At 44.4% G+C, this 26,356-nt stretch overlaps 1 protein-coding gene across 2 annotated transcripts in view; it reads right to left on the reverse strand.

The window, feature by feature from the left end:
* Positions 1–364: 364 nt before the first annotated feature.
* LOC311009610 (fibroblast growth factor 14-like) overlaps positions 365–26,356 on the reverse strand; it is a 31,865-nt gene continuing 5,873 nt past the window's right edge. The window contains exons 1-5 of one of the 2 annotated variants that reach the window (XM_084003902.1): positions 18,332–19,251; positions 11,999–12,109; positions 9,360–9,463; positions 1,472–1,670; positions 365–1,150 (exon numbers count right to left, since the gene is read on the reverse strand). In XM_084003902.1, coding sequence (XP_083860028.1) covers positions 1,002–1,150; positions 1,472–1,670; positions 9,360–9,463; positions 11,999–12,109; positions 18,332–18,524 — 756 coding nt within the window. In that variant the 5' untranslated portion in view covers positions 18,525–19,251 and the 3' untranslated portion in view covers positions 365–1,001. Of the gene's footprint in view, positions 1,151–1,471; positions 1,671–9,359; positions 9,464–11,998; positions 12,110–18,331; positions 19,252–26,356 lie in introns of those variants that run through there. The other variant, XM_084003901.1, reaches the window with a different exon arrangement.

Below are 26,356 nucleotides of genomic sequence, written 5' to 3' on the forward strand. Positions count from 1 at the left end.
GTGTTGCTACAAAGAGGGAATTTAGCGATGTGGACGTCAGAAAGAACAGAAAACACAAACTTGTTCGACAGAGAGGTAGACACTACAATCTGATTTTGTGTCTGTACAACGATGTAGCTCGATAATCACTAGTGCTCTGTGTGTGTGCGGAATAATAAACCACCTAACAAATAGATAATAAAGGCTGACTGAGAAGACAAACATGCTTTAAGCTATGTAGTGTCACATGAGAAGTCTCTGTTTTACAGCTATATAGTATGTGATCAGGGACAGGTCACATGATGTGTTCGCCTTGCATGTAATGCACAAGGCCATTGTCAAGTATCTGTCATTGTAAGCTTAGTACAGAATGTCCCGCGCTGGATTAATTGATCGATGACTCGGCATCATCGTGTATTTAAAGCGTCGTCTTTGCCACGTGGTTGTTTTTTCAATTCTTTCTTTATCTACTTGAAGAGCGAATCCAGGGTTTTTGGGTTGGGAGTTGTGCACATGCGTGTGTGTGTGCATTGCCAACAGCAAGCAAGCATACCTGGCAACAGAAACCAATACTATCAGTAGAGGAGAAAGGGGCCTCATTCTTACAGATTGTCACAGAAAAATACCAGTGAAGACGACATTTTTTTCCCCTCCATTTGTGTTTATATTTTTAAGAAGTCATCTTGTTTCCTACACGAGGGCATGCCACTGTGCCAGGTCCAAAACATCTGGCTAGCACTGGCCGGACTTTCCGGTCTTCATCCTCCTTTTCCCCCGCCACCAGCCGCAGCGCTCGGCCCTTTTGGCTCCGCCCCACAACACCGGATCCATCCAATAGGGAGAGAGGCGAGGCGGGACGCGGGGCCCCACTGCTGACCAGTCAGAACGTGAGTTGCTGTTTGTTTGGTTACCTTTTGTTGCAGTTTAGTTTTCCTGAAAGTGCAGCAGTGGGGCGAGCCTCTGGCTTTTCCTGGCCTCTGGTTGGCCAGGGAAAGGTTAAAGGGGAGGGGGGGAGGGGGATGTTATGTCGCCTCCTTGTCGGGTTTGCTGACTGGTTTGCCGCCATTCATGACCACGGGTTCGCTGGTTGTGCTTTTGGAAGGCGGGCCCCCGGCGAGTTTAGGCACCGCCTCCCCTACGTCGTGCAACGAAGGCTCTCGGTACATCGCAACTAGAGGAGTGACGGGAGAAAGAGGCGGGTGGGACAGGGGGAGGAGAGGAAGAAAGGGAGGAGGGAAAAGAGAAGAAGAAGAAAAAAAGGCATGAAGAATTGACGAAGGAAGGAGAGCAGAAGAGGTAAAAGAAAAAGCATGAAAAGAAAAGGATAGAAACCAAAACTACAAGGAAAATGCGCGTCTTAACTCTATAATCCAATAAAACGTATAAATCATCTGCAAACATTTCAGACAGTAGAAAGAAATAAATCTGGCCTGAAGGCAAATCAAATCTGAAGGAACCATCCTGGCTTTGTGTGTGAGTAAATGCATGTTACCTTCTATAGGTTTAGGCAGGAAGTGTGCAGCTGGTTTGGTCTTTTTGACTCGGTTCCCCTTCATGGCCTGTCCCTCTTTATTGAGGCCCAGAAACCAGGCCCGGCCCGACTCCTTCTGTCTGTAGAGCATTGAGCTGTAGATCACGTAGTAGTTCTCGAACACCGACTCCTTAAACTTACACTCCGCTGTAAACAGTTCCTGAGGAGACAAAAAGAAATACGGGCACGACATGTCATTCTCCCCTGACACTCTCGAAAAACTAAAGAAGGAGAAAAGCATATTTCAGCACTGACTCAAGGTGTTATTCTTACTGGGAGACATATTGTGTCTCCCCCAGTGACCTCTTGCACTACTGAGTCACAGCAGGTAAAGAAGACAGCCTGAGATTAAACTCACAAAAAGAAATATTAACCAAAAGCTGAAGCGTTGTTCAAGGACATACACTGTTTAATGACATCCCAGCTGTTTCCCTTGTACAGAAAGCACAGTTTGTTGCTATGTCGTCTTGATATTTGGATAAGATTTAATATAATTTGAACAATCCTTGTGGGCCAATGAACCAAAACAATAATTACCACAAGAGGAGAAAGCGAAAGAAATAACAGAAAGCAAGATAATAACAGTAAAAACACTGAGGCAGATAAATATCTATGTACAAGATCTCTGCGATACATAACTATTTAATGTGTCGTTGATCACTGGTGTTCAAACGCTGGGGTTAAGAGCTTCTCCCTTTCAATTTAAGGGTAATCAATATACAAGACTATATTATCACATCACTATCATCTCAGTTTGTGGAGCAACAATCTTCATATCTTAGGGCAACACTTTTTAAACGAAACGTCATGAAGAAATGATTGACGCATTTTCTCATTGAGATAATTGCTGCGGATATCAATAGCATATAAAAGGGGCCCCTAATAAGGCTGGGGAGGCTCCTGCCAACCCAAACAATCGCCCGGAGGTCCCCAGGTCCCAGATTGGGAAGTGTTTGTCTAGACCGTCTCTTATTGGTTGTTGTGGGCCTCCTGCCAGAGCCACAGACACATTGTCATTCTGCTCAGGTCTGTCGGTCCGAGTCTCATAGCAACATGAGGAAGAGAGGCGACACTGTAGCCGTGGCAACCAACCAGCGCTGAGAGGGAGGGGTCAGTTGTGTAGGGAGGGGGGGGGGGGGGGGGGGGTGTTAGGTGGGTTGGGAAGAGCGATAGAGCGAAACACACACAGACACAAACACTTAATTTAACATATAATGTGCTACAGCTCATGCTCTACCACACATGCTTACATATAGAGACACTAATGAAGGGCAGGGTTGGGTGGCACCAATGGGCAGCTGTGTGACACACACACACACACACACACACACTTGTGGCTCCAGGGGATGAATGGAGGGAGGTGCAGGTGGTCTTGCTGGGATATGAAATGTGATGACATGATTGGTTGGCAACAAAACAGGACGAGGTTATAATGAATGAACGCTCCTAATGTCCCCCCTTGGTAACCATGGTTTTCTTATTAACAGCGTGATTATTCCCCGAAGAGCTCCATATTTTTCATTAACTTAATAATATATACTTAAGTCTTGACCTGCCACCCAGATTCATTATTCATTTGTTAAGGAGGACGATCTTTTTGCTGGCGCGCGGAGAGCAGTGAGACACTTATTAATGTTGGCCAGTGAGGTCATACATCATTTAATGCTACTTTTGAAATAAAAGATGTTTCATCTCGAGGCGTCTCTCTCTCTCTCTCTCTGTCTGAATAAGAAACACTTATTTCGACTGGGAAAAGGGAACTGTGAGATTCAGAATAAAACCTCACACAACCTGAGAGTCTTTTTTTTGAACTACGCTGCCCACCTGAATGCGTTTTCATCGCCATTTGTTAAAAGCTGTGATCACTAGCTGCCCAAAGAAAGGCGACGGGGAGAAAGAATGAATGAAAGAAATGGAGGGTGGGGTGGCGGGGTTGCAAATTGGGACATGAAGGAGAGAATAAATCACCAAGTGAGGAGGACGACGCCTCCTGATTGGAAAAACAGCAGGGGATTCTCTCCCGCCTTCTCTTATCTAAGCATCTAAGCGAAACACTCTTCTTGTTTTCCCCCCTCTGTCATTTCTCCGCGCTCTGCAGAGATTTAGTGGAAGTGGAATCACTGCCCACATGCATGCCCATTGTTGTCTTTTGAACTACACACACACACACATACATGCATCTCAGCCTGAACAGCAGGCGTAATCACATCGAGAGGAGCCCATTAACACGTTAAACATCTGGCTCCAAATACACACAAGATTGGGGAGTGTGTCGATTGCCTCGTAATTATTCTCAACGCGCTGACGGCTGAGCAGTGGCTTGCAGCTAACAGTGCGGGAACAGGCTGAGTAGCTGAACTGCTTGTGTTTTAGAAAAACTGCTGGAGACAATGATGAAGTCAACAGGAGTAATCAAATGTATATTTTATGAAATGAACTGTGTCCTCCATGTTGTTAGGTTCCTATTTAATTTTTGGTTCGTTATTCATAAATATGAGGAAGCATCGTTCGGGTTTGCAGCTGCTCGACTTGCAACGTTGCTTAATGCAACAAAGCTCAAGGAAGTTGTGTGCACAGTTTATACATAAATGCGCGTGTCTGTCTGTGTGCACTGCTCAGTGAGTGGGTGTGTTTGTTTCCAACACCAGTTATTATCACAGCGCTAATTACCCAGAGGAATTGTGGGTAAACAAATCATTCCGACGAAAAAGAAAAAGCCCACGGAGGAGACAGACGAGGGGGGAAGTGGAAAGAGAAGCGTCGGCGTATGAAAAGAAGAATTGAAGCGGACGCGTCGAGGCGACATGAAAGGACGTCCTCCGGCCCAGACGCTCCGAATCAAAGCATCAATCTGACTCCAATCACGCCGTCGCTGGCGGCGTGGCAGGAGCACGCCGGCGTTCCTCGGCCACTCCACACCTGATCCAATTACACCGTTATGAAAATGTGTGGCTCTTTAATTGGATGGGCTGTGTTAGAGCTCATAGCACGGGCGGCCCGTAAGGACCGGCTGGGACTAAAGAAGCAGTGGACTGTATTAGCAGACGACTTCTGTGAATGATTAAAACAGAGGCAGTTTGAAGGTTTGTCAGCACCGGTGTTTATGATACCAAGAGGAAGGAAGCTCCAAATTATACTTGGAGCTTGGAGGGTTTTTTCTTGCCATCTCTTTTGGACCCGTGAAAATAGAACTTTTAATTATTTCTATTTCTCTAAATTAGTCTTTGAAGCTTGTAAACAAATGAGTTTCTATTCATTTAAAGGACTTCATCACCATATCGCTGCTCTTATCTCATTATCCTCTGGTCTATTCAGGTCTGGTCTTACTTGTGATCGAGGTCCACCTCACAACAGGTGACTTAGTTATTTTGGGAATTAAATCTATGCAGGATGTTTCCACGGGTGCCATGTTTTGGACTGATAAAATGGCAGAATGGGTGCAGAAATGCAATCACGTCGGTGAACTCCACGTCAAACAATAAGCTGCATCTTTATTAAATATATATCGTGATGAGCGTCTTGGAAACGGCTAAAGAAAAGGTGTTGAATGTGATTTGTTGCAGGAAGGCACACAGACAATCACCATGGTTAGTTTTTGGATGCGTTGCCTGTCCTTCGGTGCTTCAGTGCCGTGACGCACAGAGTGCCACAGCACACCAGAAACTAATTCATCCTCTAGTGGCCAGAAAATGTGTGTGTGTGTGTCATGACTCACATGGCAGTAACATTTATTCTCTCTGCCGCTCGCGTCGTCCTTCTCATCTCTCTGGATGGAGACATCACAGCACTCGCTGTCTGAGTGCTGTACCGACTGCGTTATGAATGGAAGTACACGCCTACACACACACACACACACACATACACACACACACACACGTGTGCAGCACACACTTCGATGAAAACATCCTGTCGGAAGAAAACACGCCGGAGCTCGGGGAAAATGTGAGTAAACGAGCCGAAATGAAAGGACGAATCCACAATATAGAAAAGGATGCACAAGGTCTCTCCTTCTATTTTATTTTATAATTAATTAAACTGAAACGATGACGGAAAATGAATCAGCAGCTATTTTACTAACTAACATTTCGTTTATAAAGCAAGAGTGTTTTTGTCAGGTATTAAAAATTTGATTGAGAATTGATTTTATTTAAAGATATTGGGCTCTATTTAACAAAAATGGGCAGAGAAAAGTGCATAGTGAAAAGAAAAATGGCCAGTAAGTGTGTACGTTTGTGTTAATTTGATCTTCATTTGCCATTTAACTAACAATATAATAATACTGTATGTGAGAAAAAAAGGTCAATGACATTGTAATGCTACCATTACATTTATTCAATATTCTGCTGTTTAATAAAATGTATTTTGTTTATGTTAAACCTCTTTCCAAGTCTCTCCCCACAGTGGTGTTGATTATAACAGGATAAATTCTATTTTTTTATTGGGATTAAAATGGGCTTTAGTTTTATCCTGCTAGATTTCTGAAACATACATAACCTTCTGCATTCCTTTAGGGTTTTTTTTCAAAGTTTCTATGAGGAAACGTGGATTAAAAGATCTCGATACGTCTATATGACCACACGGGTATATAGAATGTTTTCTTTTATCCCCCACATAACAATAACCATCTCTCATCTTTCTCACACTATTCATATAGACATAGTAGAAGAAGTATAATAAAAAGTAGGAGTACTAGCAGTAATAGTGGCATGTAGCAGGAAACGTGTAAAAGGCAATTTCCTTCCAGGTCTCAGCTGACATCCGGTCATCTACACCTTCGCAACACACACACACACACACACACTGTGAAATTACACACTCTTGTCACTTCCAGTCTTGTTCACACACACAGTCCCAAACTCATCAGCACCCCCCCCCACACACACACACACACACACTTTCCCCAGCATGCACCATAATTATCACATAGCAGCTCATTGCACACTGTGCCATCTGCTAGTACCACGCACGCACGTCCAAAACTCATCACACCACACACACACACACACACACGTGCACAACCACACACTGCCAGATGTTTGGGATCTGGAATTAATAACACAGTCCTACCATGTATAACTAAGTTTGCAACATATCATTAACAATTTACGATGAGAGGATAAGGAATCTCATTGAGAGCAGCCGGGAGAATACACTTCACAAGGAAATGTCCTGAATTTAAAAAGTATCAGACAGGGGGAGGCTGATAATCATCTTGACAGCACTATGTTGCTATATTGGGAAAGCAGGAAAGAAGCACGATGATTTATCCTGCCGAGATCTCCAGATAAATGTATATATTCTAGTCGTACATATGCTCATGTTGATCCTTCAGATACGCAGAAACAGAAATAGTCATCATCAAAGACCGTTTCCTGCACACTGTATTCAGCACATCATGTTCTGATCATAAGTGCAGTCGCACTGTTCTGAAAATGTTCTCCCCTCAGTGATGTGTGTTGGTACCCGGCATATCCAGTTGTGTGCGCCGTGTACAGTTGGAGCCGCGGGAACCAGAATCTGATTTGTATCGACTTTCCCCGACACCTCCACAATAACTAACCTGGCGGGATGAAAGATAATCCAGACTGTGTCCGATAAACAAGCTGCTCGGTCCGAGCCAATTACACACAAACCCCCCCCCCCCAAAAAATAAGGTAAACGGTGCAGCTCTGGGTCAGACTGGGATAAAACAAACTGCGGCTGTGACTGCAGCACCCGCGCAATGTTTAATGAATAGCTCTTCAGGGCGCAGTGGCACCATCCTCACCACACACTACACCTACCGGGACCTTTAGCAGCAGCCAATGAAACATCAAGCAGGTCCGACATCAATGATCAATTGGACCTGCTGTATGTAATTTATATATTTGTTATCATGTAGCAGCCTCCACATCAGTCACAGAGCTGGAACATGATCACACATCCTCCCTTTCCCTCTACGCAGCTTTTAGAGGGGATTTCTTCTGTGTGTGTTTGTGTGTGTGTGTGTGTAGGGGGGGACTCCCCCTCTTCAATTATTTACAGGAAGCCCTCATGCATCTGTGACTTTCAGCGACAGGCTGAGAAAGCCCAGCAGAGCAGCACAGATCTCCTGTCTTTCCTTTCTCTTCCTCTCATTTCTTTCTCTAAATCTATTTTCCTCATCCCCCTTCCATATTTTTCTCCTCTGTCGTTTCCTCCCCTGCCTACCATTTTTGTCCCTTCCTTTCTCTTTTGTCTTCAACTGTTTTTGTCCTTCTTTTTTCCTCCTCCGCCACAACCTTTTCTTCCTCCTGTGCATTTCTGCCCTCTCATTGCCGTGTCCTATTTCTTCCTCACCTCCTTTCTTTTGCCTCCCACCCAAGTCTGGCCTTTCTTCTCCCCCTCGCCTTCTTTCTTTCATGATTGGTCCCGGTCCACCTTTATTCCGCTCAACTCTCCCTTTCATTTTCCTCCTTTCATCTCCTCGCCTCCCGTCCATTCCCCGGTCCCCTCTCTACATCACCCCTCTTCCCCCCCTCCTCTCTGGTGCCTGTCCACCCCAAAAAAAAAAAGAAGTGAAGGGGAGGAAAGAGGGATGATGTTAGGGAGAATAGACGTCAGTGAAAGAGTGTAAACTCTGAAGAGTCAGCATGGAAATAATTCATATTCTGCTCAAGCAGGTCTCCTGGCCGCTCCTCGTCTCCCTCACTTCCCCTCCACTCGCTCTTCACCATCTCCTTCACTGCTCTCTCCAATCACGCCTCCATATTGTTCTGTATGTGCCTCTCTAACGTCAACGATGTGACAAAGGTTGACTGATTTCTATTTCGCAGTTTATATCTACAACTTGAAATGATTTTGTTATCCGTTTTTTTCTGTATATTTTGCACTCAGGGAGGAATAGAACGGCTTTAAGGACTTTGAAACATGCGAACTCAAGTCAATACCTGTCCATAAAAGCAATGTGTCGCTGTCTTTTCTCATCTCTCTCTGTCTAATGCATCTGCCTGCAATCTTCTGTTCCAAAAAAAAAGAAAGAAAAAATAAGAAGAGGTGTCTCATATTGTCTTGTGACATGAAAAAAGCTTTTACTGCATCATGCACGCTTCAATTCTCCTTTAAATGTAAGCCTAAATGTAAGCGGCACATTGTATAATTTAGAGCAGGATTTGTCTGCAAACGCTCTTCAGACGAGCGATCCGTTTTGCCTAATTTTGCTCAGTGTGCCGTCCTTCAGACGGACAGACCTGGATCCTTGGACACGGTGAATAGTCTGCACACGGGGCTAACCGAGGGGAGATGTGAGATGAGATGAATAACCGCACAAATGATCCATTTATCTCAGCTCAAACACTGCTTTTCAGTATTAAGATAGCTACAAGGATAAAGAGGCAACAAGAAAGTTATTCTGGGTAATCTTTTATTTGTTTAAGAATATATTAGGAAGAAAATAATCTTCAACTCCAGCCCTTCTCTGCCATTTTTTGTGTGTTTTTGACAACTAAAGTCACCAGATATAACTTCCTGAATCATTGTAAGCCTTATTTATCCTTACTCCTGTGGATAAAGTGTGGTCTTATTAATGACCAGAGATTTGTCAAAAACAGCCTGGTACTTCCATTTGTCTCCCACAAATAATTACCACGGCTTAAATCCAAACACCCGGGACCTGGATGAGCAACACATGATTTGCAATTAAGCCCTGTATTTCTTTTTTCCCCCAGAAAGAGGCAGTAAGCCCTCTGCAGGGCTGCCCAAAAATAAGACCAATAAAAATGATTCACGGAGCAGACACGTGTAAAAGAATACTGAAACAGAACGTGTTGTGGACGCCGTCCATCGAGGGATTTCTCGTCCTTGTGTGTCCATGCTTGTGTGGTGTACTCACCGATGAGTAGAGGTGACCCTCCCCGTTCATGGCGATGTAGAGGCCGGTCTTGACTGATTGGATGGCCACGACTCTCAGACCCACAGGAATTAAGTTAAACAGAGCTGAGGACAAAAACAGACACAGCAAGGTTTTTTTTGACGTGCACGTGGTCCTCCCCTTGATCGACGGCGCTCTAAGACCTGCGATGCCAGCCGCTCTGTTGCTCAGTTAGTTCACGGGGAGGTGAAGAAGCAGCTCGGCCTCGAGGGGCCACTAACGGGGCTTTTAAACTCAGAGAGTCGTAGCGGAGGAAATCTGCAGAACACTGACTGAAAGCTCAGACCACAGCTTGAAGTATAAATACTCAGCCGAGAACACAGTGGTAATTAGTCTCTACAGCTCTAGAATTAGAACAAGAAAGGGGGAACATCCTCCATCACACCTGACATCACATACCATGGATAAGAAAAAATGTGAATTATAGATTGAACCTGGACATATTTCCATAAAGTCTTAATATCAGCCGACTGTCGTCTATTGTTTTTCAAAGGTGCAGCCATGTTCTCAGCTCCGTGGGGTCAGTGTTATTTGAAGAACAGCAGTCAGTGATGGTAGAGGAGCAGACAGCTGGTCACACCCTCGTAGCCTCGGGCAGGTGTTTTAAAAGGACAACACTAGTGTGTGTGTGTGTGTGTGTGTGTGTGTTCATCTCCTGCGATCCTTTACTATCTAGTATCTTATTAGAATTGTTCCACATGTGAGATATAAGCTATTTTTCTTTTTTACTCATATGTTTTCAGTAAAGGATTACTTACACTGACCTTCCTCGTTGTTTTGCATGAAAATTTGAAATTGGTGCTTAGCAGTAGTGCTTCATCTGTGAATATCTATGCTGAAAAGTCAGAATTAACATTAAATTAACATAAAAAAAGAGCAAATACTACGTGATTTAAGCCTGTATCTAGCTCCCAGACCTTCCGAGGTTGTTAAAAATGGTTTCCCCCTGAGGTCAATTGAAATCACGACTCTTTAAACCTGCCAGCCTCGTACCAATCCAGAGCTATTGATTAGCCTGTTGACATCATGTACAGTCAAGATGTTACAACAGAAACGATGCCAAACTAATTTAAGGTCAACCCTGCCTCTCTCTCCCTCTCTCTCTCTGCATTCAGGATGTCGGTGCACATTTTAGACAACTCAGACAGTATGCATTTTAGGGGTGTTTTCATTAATTATTGATGATATTTTTTTTGGTTGGCGGTCGCAGCCAACGCCTCAGCTATAAAGATGTTCATTGTTTCATGTCGTGAGTTTGATGCCAGGAGAAGGCTGAACTGTTGCATTTCCGGGAAACTTCCATTGCTTTTATTTCACTGAGCCACTGCAAAACATCAATAGAAAACAACAGAGAGGCATCCCTCCCTGTCTGTGTTTTCTATTTCCGTCTTTCTTGACACCAGATTTTTTATTTTACGCAGAAGTAAACACACACACACATTATTGCGTAATTATAAAAGCATTAATAACAATGACCTGTAATGAAGGTCGTGAAAATGGACGTGCTATTTGGGACCGACGGCCGTGTTGGTTCTTCCAAATCAAGGTCTGATGAAGAAATGTTAATCTGCACAGGTTACACCTGCGAGTAATCATCCTTGGTAAATATCACTCTTTATAAACCGCCATCGCGCTCATGCACAGCCTTCATTAGCATTAGCAAGACGATGCACCAGCTGATTAGAGATGTAACAACCCTCCTTTTAAATGCTGCAGGAAATGTCACTGATGTCTCCCGTCTGCTGAACGCGGCGCAGCCAGAAAAAAAAAAAAAACTGACAAACAAATGGAAAATGAAGCTTGGCAACAAGTTGGAGCTGCAGTAAATTCTGTTTGAGCCACATGGCGAGCTGTGGCAGAAATCTAAAAAGGAAAAGATGGGAAGACATTTGCAAAAAAAAAAAAAATGTAATCATAGTAAACAAGTGGGACATTGCTGCGACGCACGACTGGCTGAGAGCAACCAGCTCAGCCAATGTGGAAGGAACACTTTGGAGCAGTGAGTCGCCTGATTACTGATTAGCATTTGATTTTCTCTCAGCCCAGCGCATCAGAATGTAGCTACATTAATCAATAAGCCATCCATCTGCAGCTCTTCCCCGAGGCCAGTGTCGGGTGCAGAGGTCCAATAAACGAGGCTTTAAGAAATTAAAGTTGCCACTTGTCGCTTTCGGCGGAACAGTTGGTGTGCTCTCTGAAAACACCGCACAGCGTGAAATGTCACCACTGTCTCGTTGCTATCTTTATGACTGCATATTCTGTGAATTTTCAATCAAAACCGACAATTGCCGGTCATTTAGATCAATATGATTGAATGGTAGATAGCGCAGCCGGATAAAATGTTTCCAATTTCCTTAAATGGAGGTGCCTGACCGGACTTTAATCTTTTAATTTTCTCTAGAATAACTTGGATTCATTCTATTTTCCCTCCTGGTCTCTGCTTTTCACAGCGAGACATCCATCAAATCAGATGAGGACAAGAGGCATATCTGTGATCTCTAAATAAATATTTGCCCTTGAGAGAGACTGTTGAAATCAGAATGCAACTCCTCTTAGAAATGTACTGACGGTGCATGTTATCTTTCAGTGTGTACACTTACAGGAGTTGGTGCTGTCGTCTTTGGTCCCGTCCAGACTTCCATCCTGGCCCATCTGGAGATAGAAGCCCTGCCTGCAGAACAACCTGGTCACTATGCCCTTCAGCTGTGGTTCTACACACAAAGACACAGGGAGAAGTCGTTAAAGTAGTAATGGGAAATAAAATCGCACTGTGTCAGCTTCAACGGAATCTGCAAATACATCCGCGCAAATTGATTTCTGCACAAATCCCAGAGGGCACATTTGAGATACTCTACAGTTTGGCATTAAAGCACAATGTGACCACATGCGACCTGATGCATCCTGGGGGGGGTTTTCCTGTGGAGAGACCAGTCAGGCATATCCAATCCATTACAGGATTCTTGGACTAATCCTCCCTTCGTGGTCATTGTTCCACTTGAACGACGCTGATAAATTATTTCTGAACCCTTGACAGCGTAGAGCAGCTTCATAATGGCTTTGCATCTCCCATGTTCCGTTTTAAAAGTTTATCTACTCAGTGACATGTTGATGTGTTGACTGCCTTTATCAAAATGTACATAATTGTGTGGGTTCACATAAAGCAAATCATCAGAGACAAACCCAAGAAAATCCCTGTCGTTCAGATGCTCATTTTCTATTTTGTAGTTGCTGGATGTAGCTGCTCTCCGCTGATCCACATTGCTCCAATTAAACAGCGGTTGCCTCTCCCTGGTAGGTTGATGCATCTTACCCTCAAACACAAAATGACTGCTATAAAATAAAAATGATTCAGACTGCAAGTGACAAACGGGATGGGGAGGAGCCGAGGGACGAAGGCTGACTGAGTCTCTGGATAAAGATGCAGAGTGAGAGACTGATGGAAGGAGAGAAAGATGCGTTATATAATAGTAGATGTCGTAGTAGTGCAGGTACAGGCAGGCTCACGTTGGTTGGCGACACACACACTGACATGTGACCACACCCATTCTCACTCTACAACACATCAGTGGCTTCGCCTTCGCCGGTGCGGCCGCAAAGCTGGGTGGGAATCCCCTTTGATGTGTGTGAGAGTGAATGAGTAAAGGTATACCCTAATGCACAAAGACAGAAAGGGGGAAAAAACCCAAGACTGACCCAGTTTATGAAATGTGTGTGTGTGTGAGAGGGAGCGAGGCAGGGGTGTTTTCTATCTTTGTGGAGGATCCATCTTGTGCAGCAGGGGAGAAGCCGGGCAGTGGAGCTTGCAGCCAGCACTCGAACTCACGAAACTCCCTGCACACTTCTTGCCGTGGCGTGTTGTGCGGTGCAGCCAATGATACATCACAGTTCGATTAGAAAGACGAAGAGGAGGAGGAGCGTAGTTACATGCACGGCACATGGAGGTGCATAGATTTGACGCATTATTGTCTCTGTGCTCCTTACTCTTTCACTTATGCTTTGAGGTCACTCAGGTTGGATTGTTCTTCATTCTTTCCGACACCAAATATCGACATACTAATTAAAAAAACGAAAATATTTGATGCACAAACACTCCCCACCACTACCGCATCGTTATTTCCTCTCTGCCATAAACACATAGCGCAGCACGCTCATGCATTCAGTAGATATCATTCCATCTGACAGGTGTGGTATTTCTCGCTGCTTTATGATTGGAAGTTTACCTGCCTGGCATCCGTCTGTCAGTGCCGAGCATAAATCGGTAAACACACTGTGCAGACTGACTGGAATCGGTCACATTTCTATCTCTCCGTGCTCGTTTGTGTGACGCACGACCGGGGGAAGCTGCCGGAGATGTCATTTATTGTCTCTTTTATTTTTCCTAGAACCTGTCGTGTCCTTTATATTTAATCTATGACGTGGTGATTTATTAAATTGAATGCAAAATGTTAGTGAATCAGGAGCACAGAGGAGTATGTAATATTAATAATTGCGTCTGATATTACAGGTGTGTTTCAGCTGCAGCATGTCATATCAGAATACCTTCATTTAGTCTTAAAACAAGGGTTGAATTTATGACTAAGCACTGGACAATAAAACAAATCTACTTATCAATATTATGGATCTTCACCCTAAATATTCTTAAATTGAAATAAATAGTGAAACCCATAGAATTAAACAGAGAATCTGTCAACAATCAATCACAACCAACTCACAGTCTAATCTCGTTTCTTTAACTGGCGGTGCCAGAGCTGATTAAGGCAAACATCAGCTTTGATATCATTTATAGATTGTTAAACACATCGTCTAATTACGGACTGAAATGGTGTTATTGTTGGTGTTTGCATAACGCCCGGCTGTAACGGGTGAAAAATCAATACTTCTGCACAGGGGACAGTCCTGCTGCATCCACTCAGCATCAAATCATCATCTATTTATGTGTCCGTCCCTCCGTCTAACATCCGGTCCTCCACATCTCCAACCTGCCGTTGCCACAGTGACATTCCCACAGGCGTCAAGGTGATTTTCCCACTCTTCCCAATATCTCCCCATTCTGTCTGTTACTAGGGAAATTCCCATTCTCGCGTTGCCACGGCAACAGCCTCGTGATTCCAGACTGTTCCAGTGGAAGGGTATTCCCCCATCCACACAGACACACACACACACACATACATACAGCACGCACACGCACACACACACGCAGCTATATTTCCATCATGATGTGATCTGATTCAATCAGTCAGCCGTCAGGCGGCCACGCTGATTTGACATGTCATATTGTCTGTTAATTCGCTCCAGTCTGAGTCTAAATACTTAGTTTATCACGGTATAAAATATCAACATGGGCGTCTAGTAAAAGGCACAAATAAAAGACCTCTCTCTCTCTCTCTCCCCCCCGTTTTCACAGACACCATCAGCACCCAAGAGAAGAATTCACGGATGGCGACTGAATGCAACCCATTCGTCCTCATTTACATCGGAGTGATTAGAGAAACACTCACGGTGCTGAAAAATGGGTGGGTTTCTTGTTAATGCTGATACTGTTAGACCATTCGGATCTGGTTCAGCGATAGCGAACGTACATCAAGCAGCAATGAAATCAGCACCACAGTATATATTCAGATTTTATAAGTCTGCACCACAAATCGTCACATCTGCACCGCTGAGGCTTTTCCAGCCTTGCAGAATTCAAGTCTGAGGGGAGATCTGGTGTCAACTATCGATTATCCATACCTGCTTATTATGATGCATTGATCGAGAGGAAAGGGAACACCCTGTACGGAGAGGCGGTCCATCACAGGAGTAGTAATAATGTAGACAAAGTGAGGTGTTAAACACAGATCTATGTATCGAGCACTGTGTTTTATTAAGTCATGATTTCACTGAATGCTTATTTTATTTACGTCCATAATCTCATCCTCTCAGGGCCACTACACAGAGTTCCAGGTGTGAGGGCGGGAAGCAACATCAACAAATCGGCAAATCAAGAGCTTTCGCGGTTCAGCTCCCACTTCAGCCGCAGCGCCTCACCAACACTCAGATACCACGCAGAGATACTTGACCCCCTCCACCACCACCACCACCACAACCTTCCCAGAACTGAGAGAAAGCTCCGAGAAATGTCTGTAAGTTTGTTTCAGGGACATCTGAGGTAAGTAGCCTCAGAGTGCATCACATCGTAAGAGAAGAAATATCAGGGTCTGTTCCAGGAGCCAGACCGGAAATGGGTGCCGAGTCTGGGCCAAGGCAGCAAAGGGGCAAAAAGAGCAGACCAATATCTTCTGTGCGCAATAAATTACGCATCTATTTAACTAACTAACTACCCAGATGTTTGAATATATTGCCTCGGCCTGTGGGAAATAAGGATTTTATAGACACACGATCCTCACTTTAACTGCATTCTTCTCTCGTTTCCTCTTTCCTATGAAAAACGGCAAAGTTTCACGTATTAATTAAATATCATTCCATCTGACAGCTGTGATATTTCACGCTGCTCTATGATTCAGAGTTTACCTGCATCCGTCTGTCAGTGCGGAACAGAGATCAGGACACACTGCAGACGGACTGGAATCAGTCACATCTCAATCTCTCTGCACGACCAGAGGACGTAAATGTACTTTATCGTCTCCTACCTTTTTCTAGGACGGGTCACACTCCATGATAATTTATGAAGCATAACATGAAATGTTACTGAATAAGACCCGAGGACAGAGAGACATTCTAGCCTGGCTTTGAATTTAAACAACACCAGAATACCTTTCCCGGCTGGTGTTGTGACTTAGCCGATGGGAATTCTTTTTAAGGCCATCTGATTTTCTTTTTTGATTGAAGCTACCAAAAGCCAATATTTTGCGGCAGTGGATTATCTTTTAATTTGGCGGGGAAATCCTCCAGTCAAAGTCAGACTGATGAAGTCGTTTTCGAGGGGCGAGCGGCTCTTAAATGAGGCTGATTTCACTGCAGGATTTGAACACTTTTGAATAAAATCCTCCCACACCAGTGCTGTGAACTCTGCGCTCAGACGACTGATTACTAACAACACACAGAGACTAGCTGTGGATGAGAAGGAGACTCCTTCATGGCAGAAGTGGACTGATATCACATTTTAATATAAAATACATTTCTGACTCTGTGACAGTCTATGTTGTATTGAACATCTTTGATCAAATAATGAAGGCTGCAGATCATTTTGAGTCTCTCCTATACAAAACCTCTGGAAGACAGAAGAAAATCTCCCTCTCACACACACACACACAAACACAGACAGACAGACAACAGCACAGAGATTGTGGACATTGCCAAGATTTCACCAGCAGCTGGGAACCAGAGGAGGGAGAGACAGAGGGAGGCAAAAGGGGAGGTGGGGAAGAGGTATCTGGGGATGATTAGGTGAGGAGGAAGGTGATGAGCCAAGGATGAGCAGCAGAAAATACAGAGCAACTGAAGCAAAAATAAAAAAATGAAGCCAGATAAAGGGATGAAAAGATCTAAGGTAGGGAGGGAAGATTAGGACGAAGAGGAGGAAGGGTGTTATAGCGTAATGAGGAAGAGAAGAATAAAGGTAGCGGAGAAGGGTGGAAAAGGGGAGAAAAGAAGAGGTGGGGGGTAAAATCAAAGGAACTGAAGGTGATACATTAGGGAAAAAAGGATGTAAAAGAGGAAGGTGAGGAGGGAAATTAGGGGAGGAAGCTGTTGTCATCTTCTCTTCCCCCCCAAAAAAGAGGGAAGAAGGCTGCAAGGAGGGATGAACCGCTCTACGGTAGGGAGGGTGGTTGGACGAAGTGTCAAAGGAGGTGATGGGGGATGAAGCTGGAAGACGGGATGAAAGGAGCTATGGTCGGGAGAAAGATGACAAAGAGAGGGGAGGAAAATGGAGAGAGGAACAGCAAAATGTAGAAAGTGGCGGAAGGCCGAAAGGTGGTGAGGGGAAAAAAGGAGGATGAAAGGAAGAAACATAAAATCAGAGATAACTGTGAGAGAGTGAGAGAGGCTGACAAAAAGAAAAATGATGGGAAGAAAAGGTGAGGACCTGTAATTTGTCTCCCAGATCCCACATATTCCCATCAACATGACACCTCACGTTCGCCTCTCCTCCATCTGCCCCTCCTTTCATTTCCTGCCTCCCTCCATCCCTCCCTTCGTCCATCTCTCCATACACCGGCACCTGCTGGTTTTCTCACACAATCAATTGATTACAACAACACTTATCGCCTCTGCTATTGAACGCTCACCGCAGCATAATCAAAACCCTCTCATTAATCTGCATTCACTGCAATGCCTAATCAATTCTGCGTGCATTGACGGCGAGATCCGTACCGAGATTGAAGAATGATGTCCAACTGGATTTGAGTGGGACAATTTTTTTACTTTTTGACCTTCATGTGAACAAAAACACTTCATTCCGAGAGAACAATCAGAATCACACGAGGACGGTGTCATTTTGTACGTTTGTGGCATCATGTAATGCAAAGTCTGATCTTGGTGACAGGGCTTTTTGAATTATGAGCTGAAAAACTAGAGAGAGGTAGAGATGCACAAAGACAGACAGAGAGAGAGAGAGCGAGAGACAGAGAGAGAGAGACTAGACAGCCTAATCTGTGGCTTCAATAATGAATGTACCTGCAAACTACTGGACCATAGATGCTACAAGACATGACAGTGTGTGCGTGTGCATGTGTGTGTGTGTGTGTGGAGACAGAGAAGGGCGAGTCTGTCAGTCCGTTTGTGCGTGATTGGGGTGTGTGAGCGCGCGCGAGTGTGCACTAGGCAAGGCGAGCATGTATGAAGATGGTTAAGTAAGAATGTGTCCGTGCGTAAAAGTGTATAAGCGTGCGTTTCTGCATGCGCGTTGAAGCACGCACATAGACATTTTTTCCGTGCGTGTGATTGTCTGTGTGCATGCATGTGCGCGCCCCCCATTCCCCCCCCTCCCAAACCTTGTCTCCGTAGCCTCCTCTTCTTCAAGCCAAAAATCCGGACTTTGGAGAAGATGTCGACCAGGTTCCCGTTGCAGAGCCCCTGCTTCTTACCGGGGCTCTTCCGCCGCCGGTGAGGGGTCGGTCGGTGGGCGTGTTGCTCTCTCGCCTGTCGCTTCTGCCGGATCAAACCGCTGGCGATGGCCGCTGCCATGTCTCCGCCGAAACAGCCGACACAAAAAGAGCCCCGTCTCCGTCCGCGTCTCCAGTCTCTTCAGTTGTGTCCACGGACGGAGCGCAGACAGAACCAGACACACAGCTCCGGTCTCCGCTCCAGCGGCTATAACGGCCCCATGCTCCAGCCACAAGTCCAAAATAAACAGGCCACTTCACGTTACTGCATATTCTCTGTCGGCGTCGTTGCCCGGGCCATTGATCTGAAACGCACAGAGGTTTACCTGCCCGTCACGTTTCACCGGTCCGTCTGTCAGTCGGACTGTCACTGAACGGCTCCTCCGACCGATGTTCCCTGACCCGGCTCGTCACTTCGCGTCCCCATGACGAACGGAACGAGGAGAAAAGGAGGACGATGCCTCATGAAGCGAGTCTCTCCTCTCCTCTGGAAACCGTCCGTTTGTATTCCACTGACAGAAGCGCGAGACGCGCGCGTGCAGCCGCGAGCTGCTCGAGCTGCGTGAAACGAGCGAGAGTTACACGGAGCATCACCGGAAATAGGGCGGTGTGTGGCTTTCAAAGTGAAAGCTTATTGGCTTTTTTTTGTATTTTTTTTTTCAAATGGATTACATAGGCTACAATAATGACTCACTTTACAGACACACGATTTATTCTTTTACAGGGTTCTTATTCATAGCGTTCAATTCTGCTGCCATTTTGCTACTTGTTGCTGCCATCAAGTGGCCAATTGTCATCTAAAAACCTCCTAATATTTGATTTTCTTACTGGAAACACAACTAACAGTTTAAATTCTAGAAAAAATCATAAATACGTCCTCCTACAGGCATATATCAGCCACATCTAGACTAATATTTGCCTTTAAATATAATTCGCTGCTACATGTCTCTTATGGTTTCATCTTGTGTTACTTAATGAGAATTATTCATTCACTCTTTTAGAATTTGTCTGCTTTTATTTAACATTTAGTTCCCCTTCGTTGTCAATTACATGCAGTCATTATTTTTGCAAGTAATGACCGGATGTAAATGTGATTGTGGGTGAATTGACAGCGGTGAGCGCGAGCGCTCTCTGGAAACCACAATGTCGAGCGAGCAGTCACACACGCGCTCCCAAAAACAACCTGTCATCCTACCTATCCTAGCATTTATGAAAACATTTTCATCCCTAAATGCATTTTATTTATTAATGCAGACAATGAAACAGCCCCACTCATCACCTCGTCCTATCCATCCCCTCTGCCTGGACTCAGCTCATGGATGACTGGCGCAACAGGGCGCTGATTGACAGGCTGATAAGAGGGGGGGCTACCTGTCTCACGTGTCCTGTTTGTCTGCAGCACCTGTCTATAATTTCCAAAGATTGCTGTAAGATACAGAACTCACATTCCCCGCCAGATGTGTGAGTAGGTGCAGCACTGTACTGTTTAAATTAATGACGTTATTGAATGAAGTGCACTACTTAGCAATGTTTTGTTTTTTAATTTCATGTTCTGATTTAAGTGTTTCCAATATTTCACAAGCCAGCACAAACACGTCTTCCCAGTGCAGCATGTAGGTCAGCAATCTCTCCAGAATAAAGGGTTTGGCTGGGACCCAGCTGGACACAAAGAACGCTGAAAATGAAATTCTCATATCAAAGAAAATCCCCAAACCTTTTCCAATCTATCTATAATAATGTAATATAATGAATAATGGACAGCTGGCAGGGTTGAACCCCAATATGCATTAACTGTGCTTATCACATTCAAGAGTGTTAGATTGATTTCCATATAATATAATCTACTGTTTTACAGGTTAATTGTCATTTAATCTGTCACAATCATTTTCTCAGATGTTAAAGCCTTTTAATCCCCATACAGATTATTTCTATATACTGTTATGATGTTAAATGTGTGATCACACAGATAAAGACTGACGTATGAGTAACTATCTCACAATAAAATAAGCAAGCAGTTTGTAGTCTGCATCTACTCTAACGTATTAGTGTTATTATTACATAAATTAAAGCCCAATTAACGTTGAAATATTTTTTTGTCTGTGTTGTGTGGCTCCAAACAGGAGTGTAACAGATGAAGGCTACACCATTAAAAAGTAATCGGCTGTCTCATAAAGGCTTTGTGATGTCAAGAGCAGGTCAGAACACATCAACCAAAACATTTCAGCACCATGGACAGCGAACAGCATCTCTCAGACAGTCTTTCTCCCTCTGTGTGTTTCTATGAATAACACACACACACACACACACACACACACACACACACACACACACACACACACACACACACACACACACACACACACACACACAGGAGTATGATGTATGACTTTCCTCATGCCCACTAGGTGGCACCAGAGTGTGTCTAAGAAAACATCAGCCCAACAATAGGAGCTCACTGATAACAGAATATAATAGCATTCCAGCATCAACAACACAGTGGTAGTTCACAGTGTGTTGTACATAATGAGTGCTGCGGAGACAACATACAAAGTGTGGGAAAAAGCAATCTGATTTTGATCTCTGTGCCGTTATGTTTTCATCCTGATATACTTTGGTCCTGATATGGCCTTTATTCAAAGACTCACATCAGCAGCAGCGGCCTGTCACCCTGCATCTTTTGTACCGTTTCTGCAGGTAAACCCAGAATCTTTGACAGATTCTCGGGCCTATACCTTCTTTTGTCTCTGATGTCGCTGACACACAACAATTTAGATACAAAACCATGGCATCGCCCTTGCTTGTCCCTGTCCCAGATGGCAGAATAAAAGGGAACAAAAAAAGAATTGTGTGTACTCGTGTATGTGCGAGGAGGGTGTGTGTGTGTGTGTGTGTGTGTGTGTGTGTGTGTGTGCCGTTTTATCCAGGTCAGTCCAAGTGAAGGAGTTATGAATAAATCAAAGCTTCATTTACATTAAAATTCATCTCCTCTGTTGCTTTTTATAGCATCAGAGGAAGGCGGGACACAGCTCCTTAACTTCAAAAGAAAAATTCTTTGCACCCCACCCCTCTTCCATCCACTTATTCCACCATCCATTCACTCAAAAAAAGAAAAGAAAAATCATCCCAAATCTCTCTGCTTCGTTGTACACGGTTGGCATAAGAACACACACAGACAGACACACACACACACACCCACACACCACATACACACACACACAAATCATGCACATAAACTGAAATATGCAACAAAGTGCAGAACTATAAAATAAATGCTTTTCCTGCATGTTTATGTGTCTGCACTATTTTCCTCCGAGTCTGCACAGAGGCAACAGCGTCCTCTACAGGCGATATGAGAAAACAGCACCCCCTGCTCATCCACCTCCTCTTTCTCCTCTCATTTACCTCTGCGTGTTTACAGCCGGCCCTTGAATGCATCTTGATTTCGTATTTGTGCTTGCCACTGCACCTTAACTTTTCTGTCAGTCTTCAAGATGCTTTCATGACCGCAAGGGACGGAGTCCACTCACAGCAAATTATATTTCAATTAATCTATTCAGCTTTAATTAAGCTTTTGTCAGGTGATTTATTGATAATCATATGTATATGTTAATTCAGCTGGCACTGAGCTGCTAGCTATGCCTGGATAATATGTTAATGTTCAGTTCACTTATGTGATACGTTTCCTCTTGCAGGTATGAAAAAAAGGAGCACCTGCAGGATTCAGGGCTGTGCCTTCTTTTCAAGAAGATGACAGTATATAAGCTACATGTTACTTAACTTCATGTTACCTGTAATGTCATCAAACTGTTTAAAGGAATAGTTTCACCCTTTGGGAAATCAGCTGTTCCATTTCTTATTAATTAGACGTAACAAGCTTTTGTTTGCCAACATATTCAACTATTCATTTAAATATAAGCTTCATCTGGTGAGATTGGTCGTACTGTAGGTAAGGCGTCATTTATAGTGTCCATTTCATCCATAAAACCAACAGCATCTCCCTATGTGTCGCTCTTTGTTTCATCTCTTGCTAATTAATGCGTTTCTCTGCTGCTCTGAGCAAACAAGAGTGCACAACAGGTGCACCGTCGCATCGAGCCCTACGTATCTGCAAGTCTGCGCCGCAGAGGAGAAAAGGAGCTGAAAAGGAGGATGGAGCCTCGGGAAGGGGAAGAGAGACAGACGGGGGCGGTAACAGATGTGGGGGGTGTTCCCCAGACAGGAGTGTGAGGATAGCCACTCTGAACTGAGCCGGATGACTCATAGTTCGCACTCAGACGCCCGCCCACACACACACACACACTCTCACAGAGACACAGGCACGGGGAAGTCCACTGTTACCAAGGTAACGGGTGATTAGTGACGCAGGTGGATCTCCGAAAGGAGGGAGAGAACACCTGCTGAATGCTGAGAGGATAACACGGACACACATTTGGCATCAATCCATCGTACTGCGTCTCTAATTTTCTGTGGCACATATTCACACACCATCAGAAACATTTCGCCCTCTCTTCATCAGTTTCATCTCCTTTCCTTCCCTCCTCTCCAGACTATCTTTATAACATCTCCAACTCAGCGGGGAGGAGGAGAGAGGGAACGCAGGGACTGAATTATTCATTCACATCCCCTCCTCTCTTTTCTTGCATCTGTCTGCTGCCTCCATGAATCCCCCTCCCCTCTTTCCCCTCGTACCCATTTCATCCTGACTTTCCTCTGATGCCTTTCGTGCCGGCAGCACAGAGAACGGTGAACGGCTTTACATCTACTGCGTGTCGGAAAATTCACAGGGGCGGACACAGTAAAACACATATGGTGTTTTTGTTCCTATTATACTCTTTTGGCAGTCAAAGTGAAAGCAAACTTTATTATAACAAGTCAAACATTCTGGAAAATTGGTATGGCAGCAAGATGAGCCAACTCTTGTAACCTAGCAACCACAGACAAAGTTATGTTAAGTATTTTTTTTACTGCAAAGTGTCTACTGCATCTAAATGGAAGTAGTGAGGTTACGAGACTACTGGGAGAAGGGCAATGAGTCAGTCAGTGTAACCCCCTCAGTCAAGTGAATCCAGTACTATATAGTCTTACTTTAAGAGGATATGAGGGTCTAAATGAGGACCAGGACTTCCTCGTTGTGGGCCTGACATGTTGTGCCAACCAAGCAATTATGACTTACAAGAGAAGCTAGACTGGAGAGACACTGAGTTTGGTATCGTTCTACTTTCCCCTACTTCTGTTGCCATATAGTTACATAAAAGTGCAACAAGTGTTAGTGCTGAAATATTTAAGATGATCCAAGTGGATGGACAGACATACTGTCTATTTTAAACTCCATTCAATTTGGAATTAAACAATATCAAGACCATGTCTGGATATCAAACAACCCCTTATGGGCCCACTAAGTACTTCAGACTCTCCTCAACAGCACGATGCCAGTACTAAAGGGCTTCATGGACCATGGGCCTCACCTCACACCTCACATATTACTTATTGATCTCTCTTTTAAAAGCTCCCTGGTTTGTGCTGTTCTAATATGTCTGTTGTTTCTGGTAGATTGAAGTTTGAAGTAATAACAGGGAAAGCCAGCCTTTTTTTCCTCCAGAGGGAGCAACTGTAAAAGGACTAGAGGTGTATGGTAAGCTTTCTTACAGCATTTTTAAAAGCAGCATGTTCTTTAGAGGCTTTTCCCTCCATTTTGGGGGATTTTGACGGAGAGGTCAGAGGTCACAAGCAGCTGTGGAGCAGAAGGCGGCTCAACTCAGCGGTGACATATTTCCACGCAGACGTCATACCAGTTGAAAATGGAAGACTTCTGCGTTAGAGTGGTTACATAATCGCTCCAGATCTTTCCCCAAAACGTCAGAAATACGGAGGAAGGTGGAAGGAGGGGGGAGGAGGAGGGGGGAGCTGTGAGGACGGGGGAGACACAACTGCAGAGACTGAAGAGAGAAATCCTCCAAACAAGAGGTGCTCCTCGTCAGAACTGTTCCTTTGTTTGTTGTATCAACATCAATGTCAGAGCAATGGAATCTACTATCTAGGTCTCTGTTTAGGTAAATAAGTTGTGCTAGTTTTGAGTATTTAAGGAACATCGTGTGAAGCTGAGGAGTTGAGAATCCCATTTACAGAAAACAATCTAAAAGATAACACAAGGGGAAGGTCAACAAATTCAAACAAGGTAAGGAAAAAACACATTTAAAAAGGGGGACCATTCACTCAGCGGTGCATCGAGAGCTCCTGTTATTTCACGCTTTCTCATTCCTTCCTTAAATAGATCGTGCAGCGCGGTCAGTCAAGCAGACTGCCGTGACACCACTTCATCTCCTCTCTATTACACAAACACATCAGGGCTGGGTTTGACTCCTGTGACGCCACAGCTCTCGGGAACGATCAAGGTCGTGATGATGCATGCAACAGGATATCGACAGCGGCGTCCCATGTGAATCACACAAGTAGCCTACGATCACTACAGCACAGCGTTGTGCTGGAGACGGACAGCACTGTATATATATAATGCATCTGTCAATACTAATTCATTTACTCTCCATTCCGCCGCGGTTGTCGCGTGTTGCAGTGATCTGGGTGAGAAAGCACTTAGAATTAAATGGTTTTCTCCAACAGCCGCACTCCTTCAATCTCAAGCTCAACCACAACTCCCAGCCCCGCTGCTCCTCTGCCAACGTCACCGCCTTCACTGTACCGGCCCTTTCCTGAGTAATGACAGTGATTTTATTCTCCTGCCGCTGCACGTTTACATCACTGTAAACTGCTGGCCTCTCTGTAATGAGTCAGTCACGTCCTGGGCGGGTCATTGTTTGATTGTGTTGGCAATTCTGTCACAACACTTCGGCATCATAGAAAAGACTGTACACTCGAGTTGGTTTTAATCCCCTCGCTGCTTGGTGTTACAGATTAAAGTGTTTGGACCACAAGTTTCAAGTGTTTCGCTGGTCACAGCGTGAAAAACAGTGACAATATGTCAACTATCTGCGTGCCTCAAAATTCTCCTGCATGCAATTAGCTTTGAATAACAGGAACAGAGCGAGTAGGTAGATAATGGGACAGGAGATGAAACTTTTGATCAGCGCTGAATGCCACCCACGGTCGTGCACGCGCTGGGGGAGAACTTGAGCTTATCTTTTTCTGCAGTGGTTCCAGGCAGATAAAGCCTGAAACAATGCCTAATTTTATTTATTTTTATTTTATTTATTGTTTTATTTAAACCTGTTAGTCCTCACACCTCTCTGTGGAGGAACGTTCACAGTCGGATTGAGGAGGAGGATAACCGACGAGGTGGTGGATTTTTTAGAGAAGGATCTTTGTGTTGTTGTGGTCGGCCGTGATTTCTGGCTCTGCTGGGTAAAAACAAAGCATCTCAGATGGCTAACAAATCCAGTAATCGATAAAAAATAGCTTTGCCAACTCAAAATCTGTCCCTTCCCCTTCTTTCTTTAAGTTTGATAAATAATACAGTCACATAGCAATAGGCAGGGTATTCAGACAACTCTTACAAAAGCTGCTTGAGGTGGTAAAAACGCTGAAGAGAACTCTGACTAATCTGTTTAACGCAAGACTGCATCTAATCCAAACCGTGCCACAATACAGATCCGAGAGCAGCGCTTCTCACCGGTGCGAGTGGAGTTTGAGAGGGAATGCTTTGAAAACACTGATTCTATCACCGGTTTAAGGCTGCATCTGTTATCTGGGGCCGTGTGTTAGAAATTAATTTACAATAAGATCAAAAAAAGGCATGACATTGCTCCCCATTCTTCTCATTTCACAAGCGCAGGTTTATCGGAGTTTATCATTTTTATTCGAGGTCAGTTAATTTACATTTTACTACCATATTTATAAAAGTTAAATATAATAGTGAGATTGGGGATGAGAGGCAAATGTGTATTTAGGTTTCTGGGGGGG

The sequence above is a fragment of the Eutrigla gurnardus genome (assembly GCF_963514095.1).
Source record: "Eutrigla gurnardus genome assembly, chromosome: 24".
Taxonomy (NCBI): Eukaryota; Metazoa; Chordata; class Actinopteri; order Perciformes; family Triglidae; genus Eutrigla; species Eutrigla gurnardus.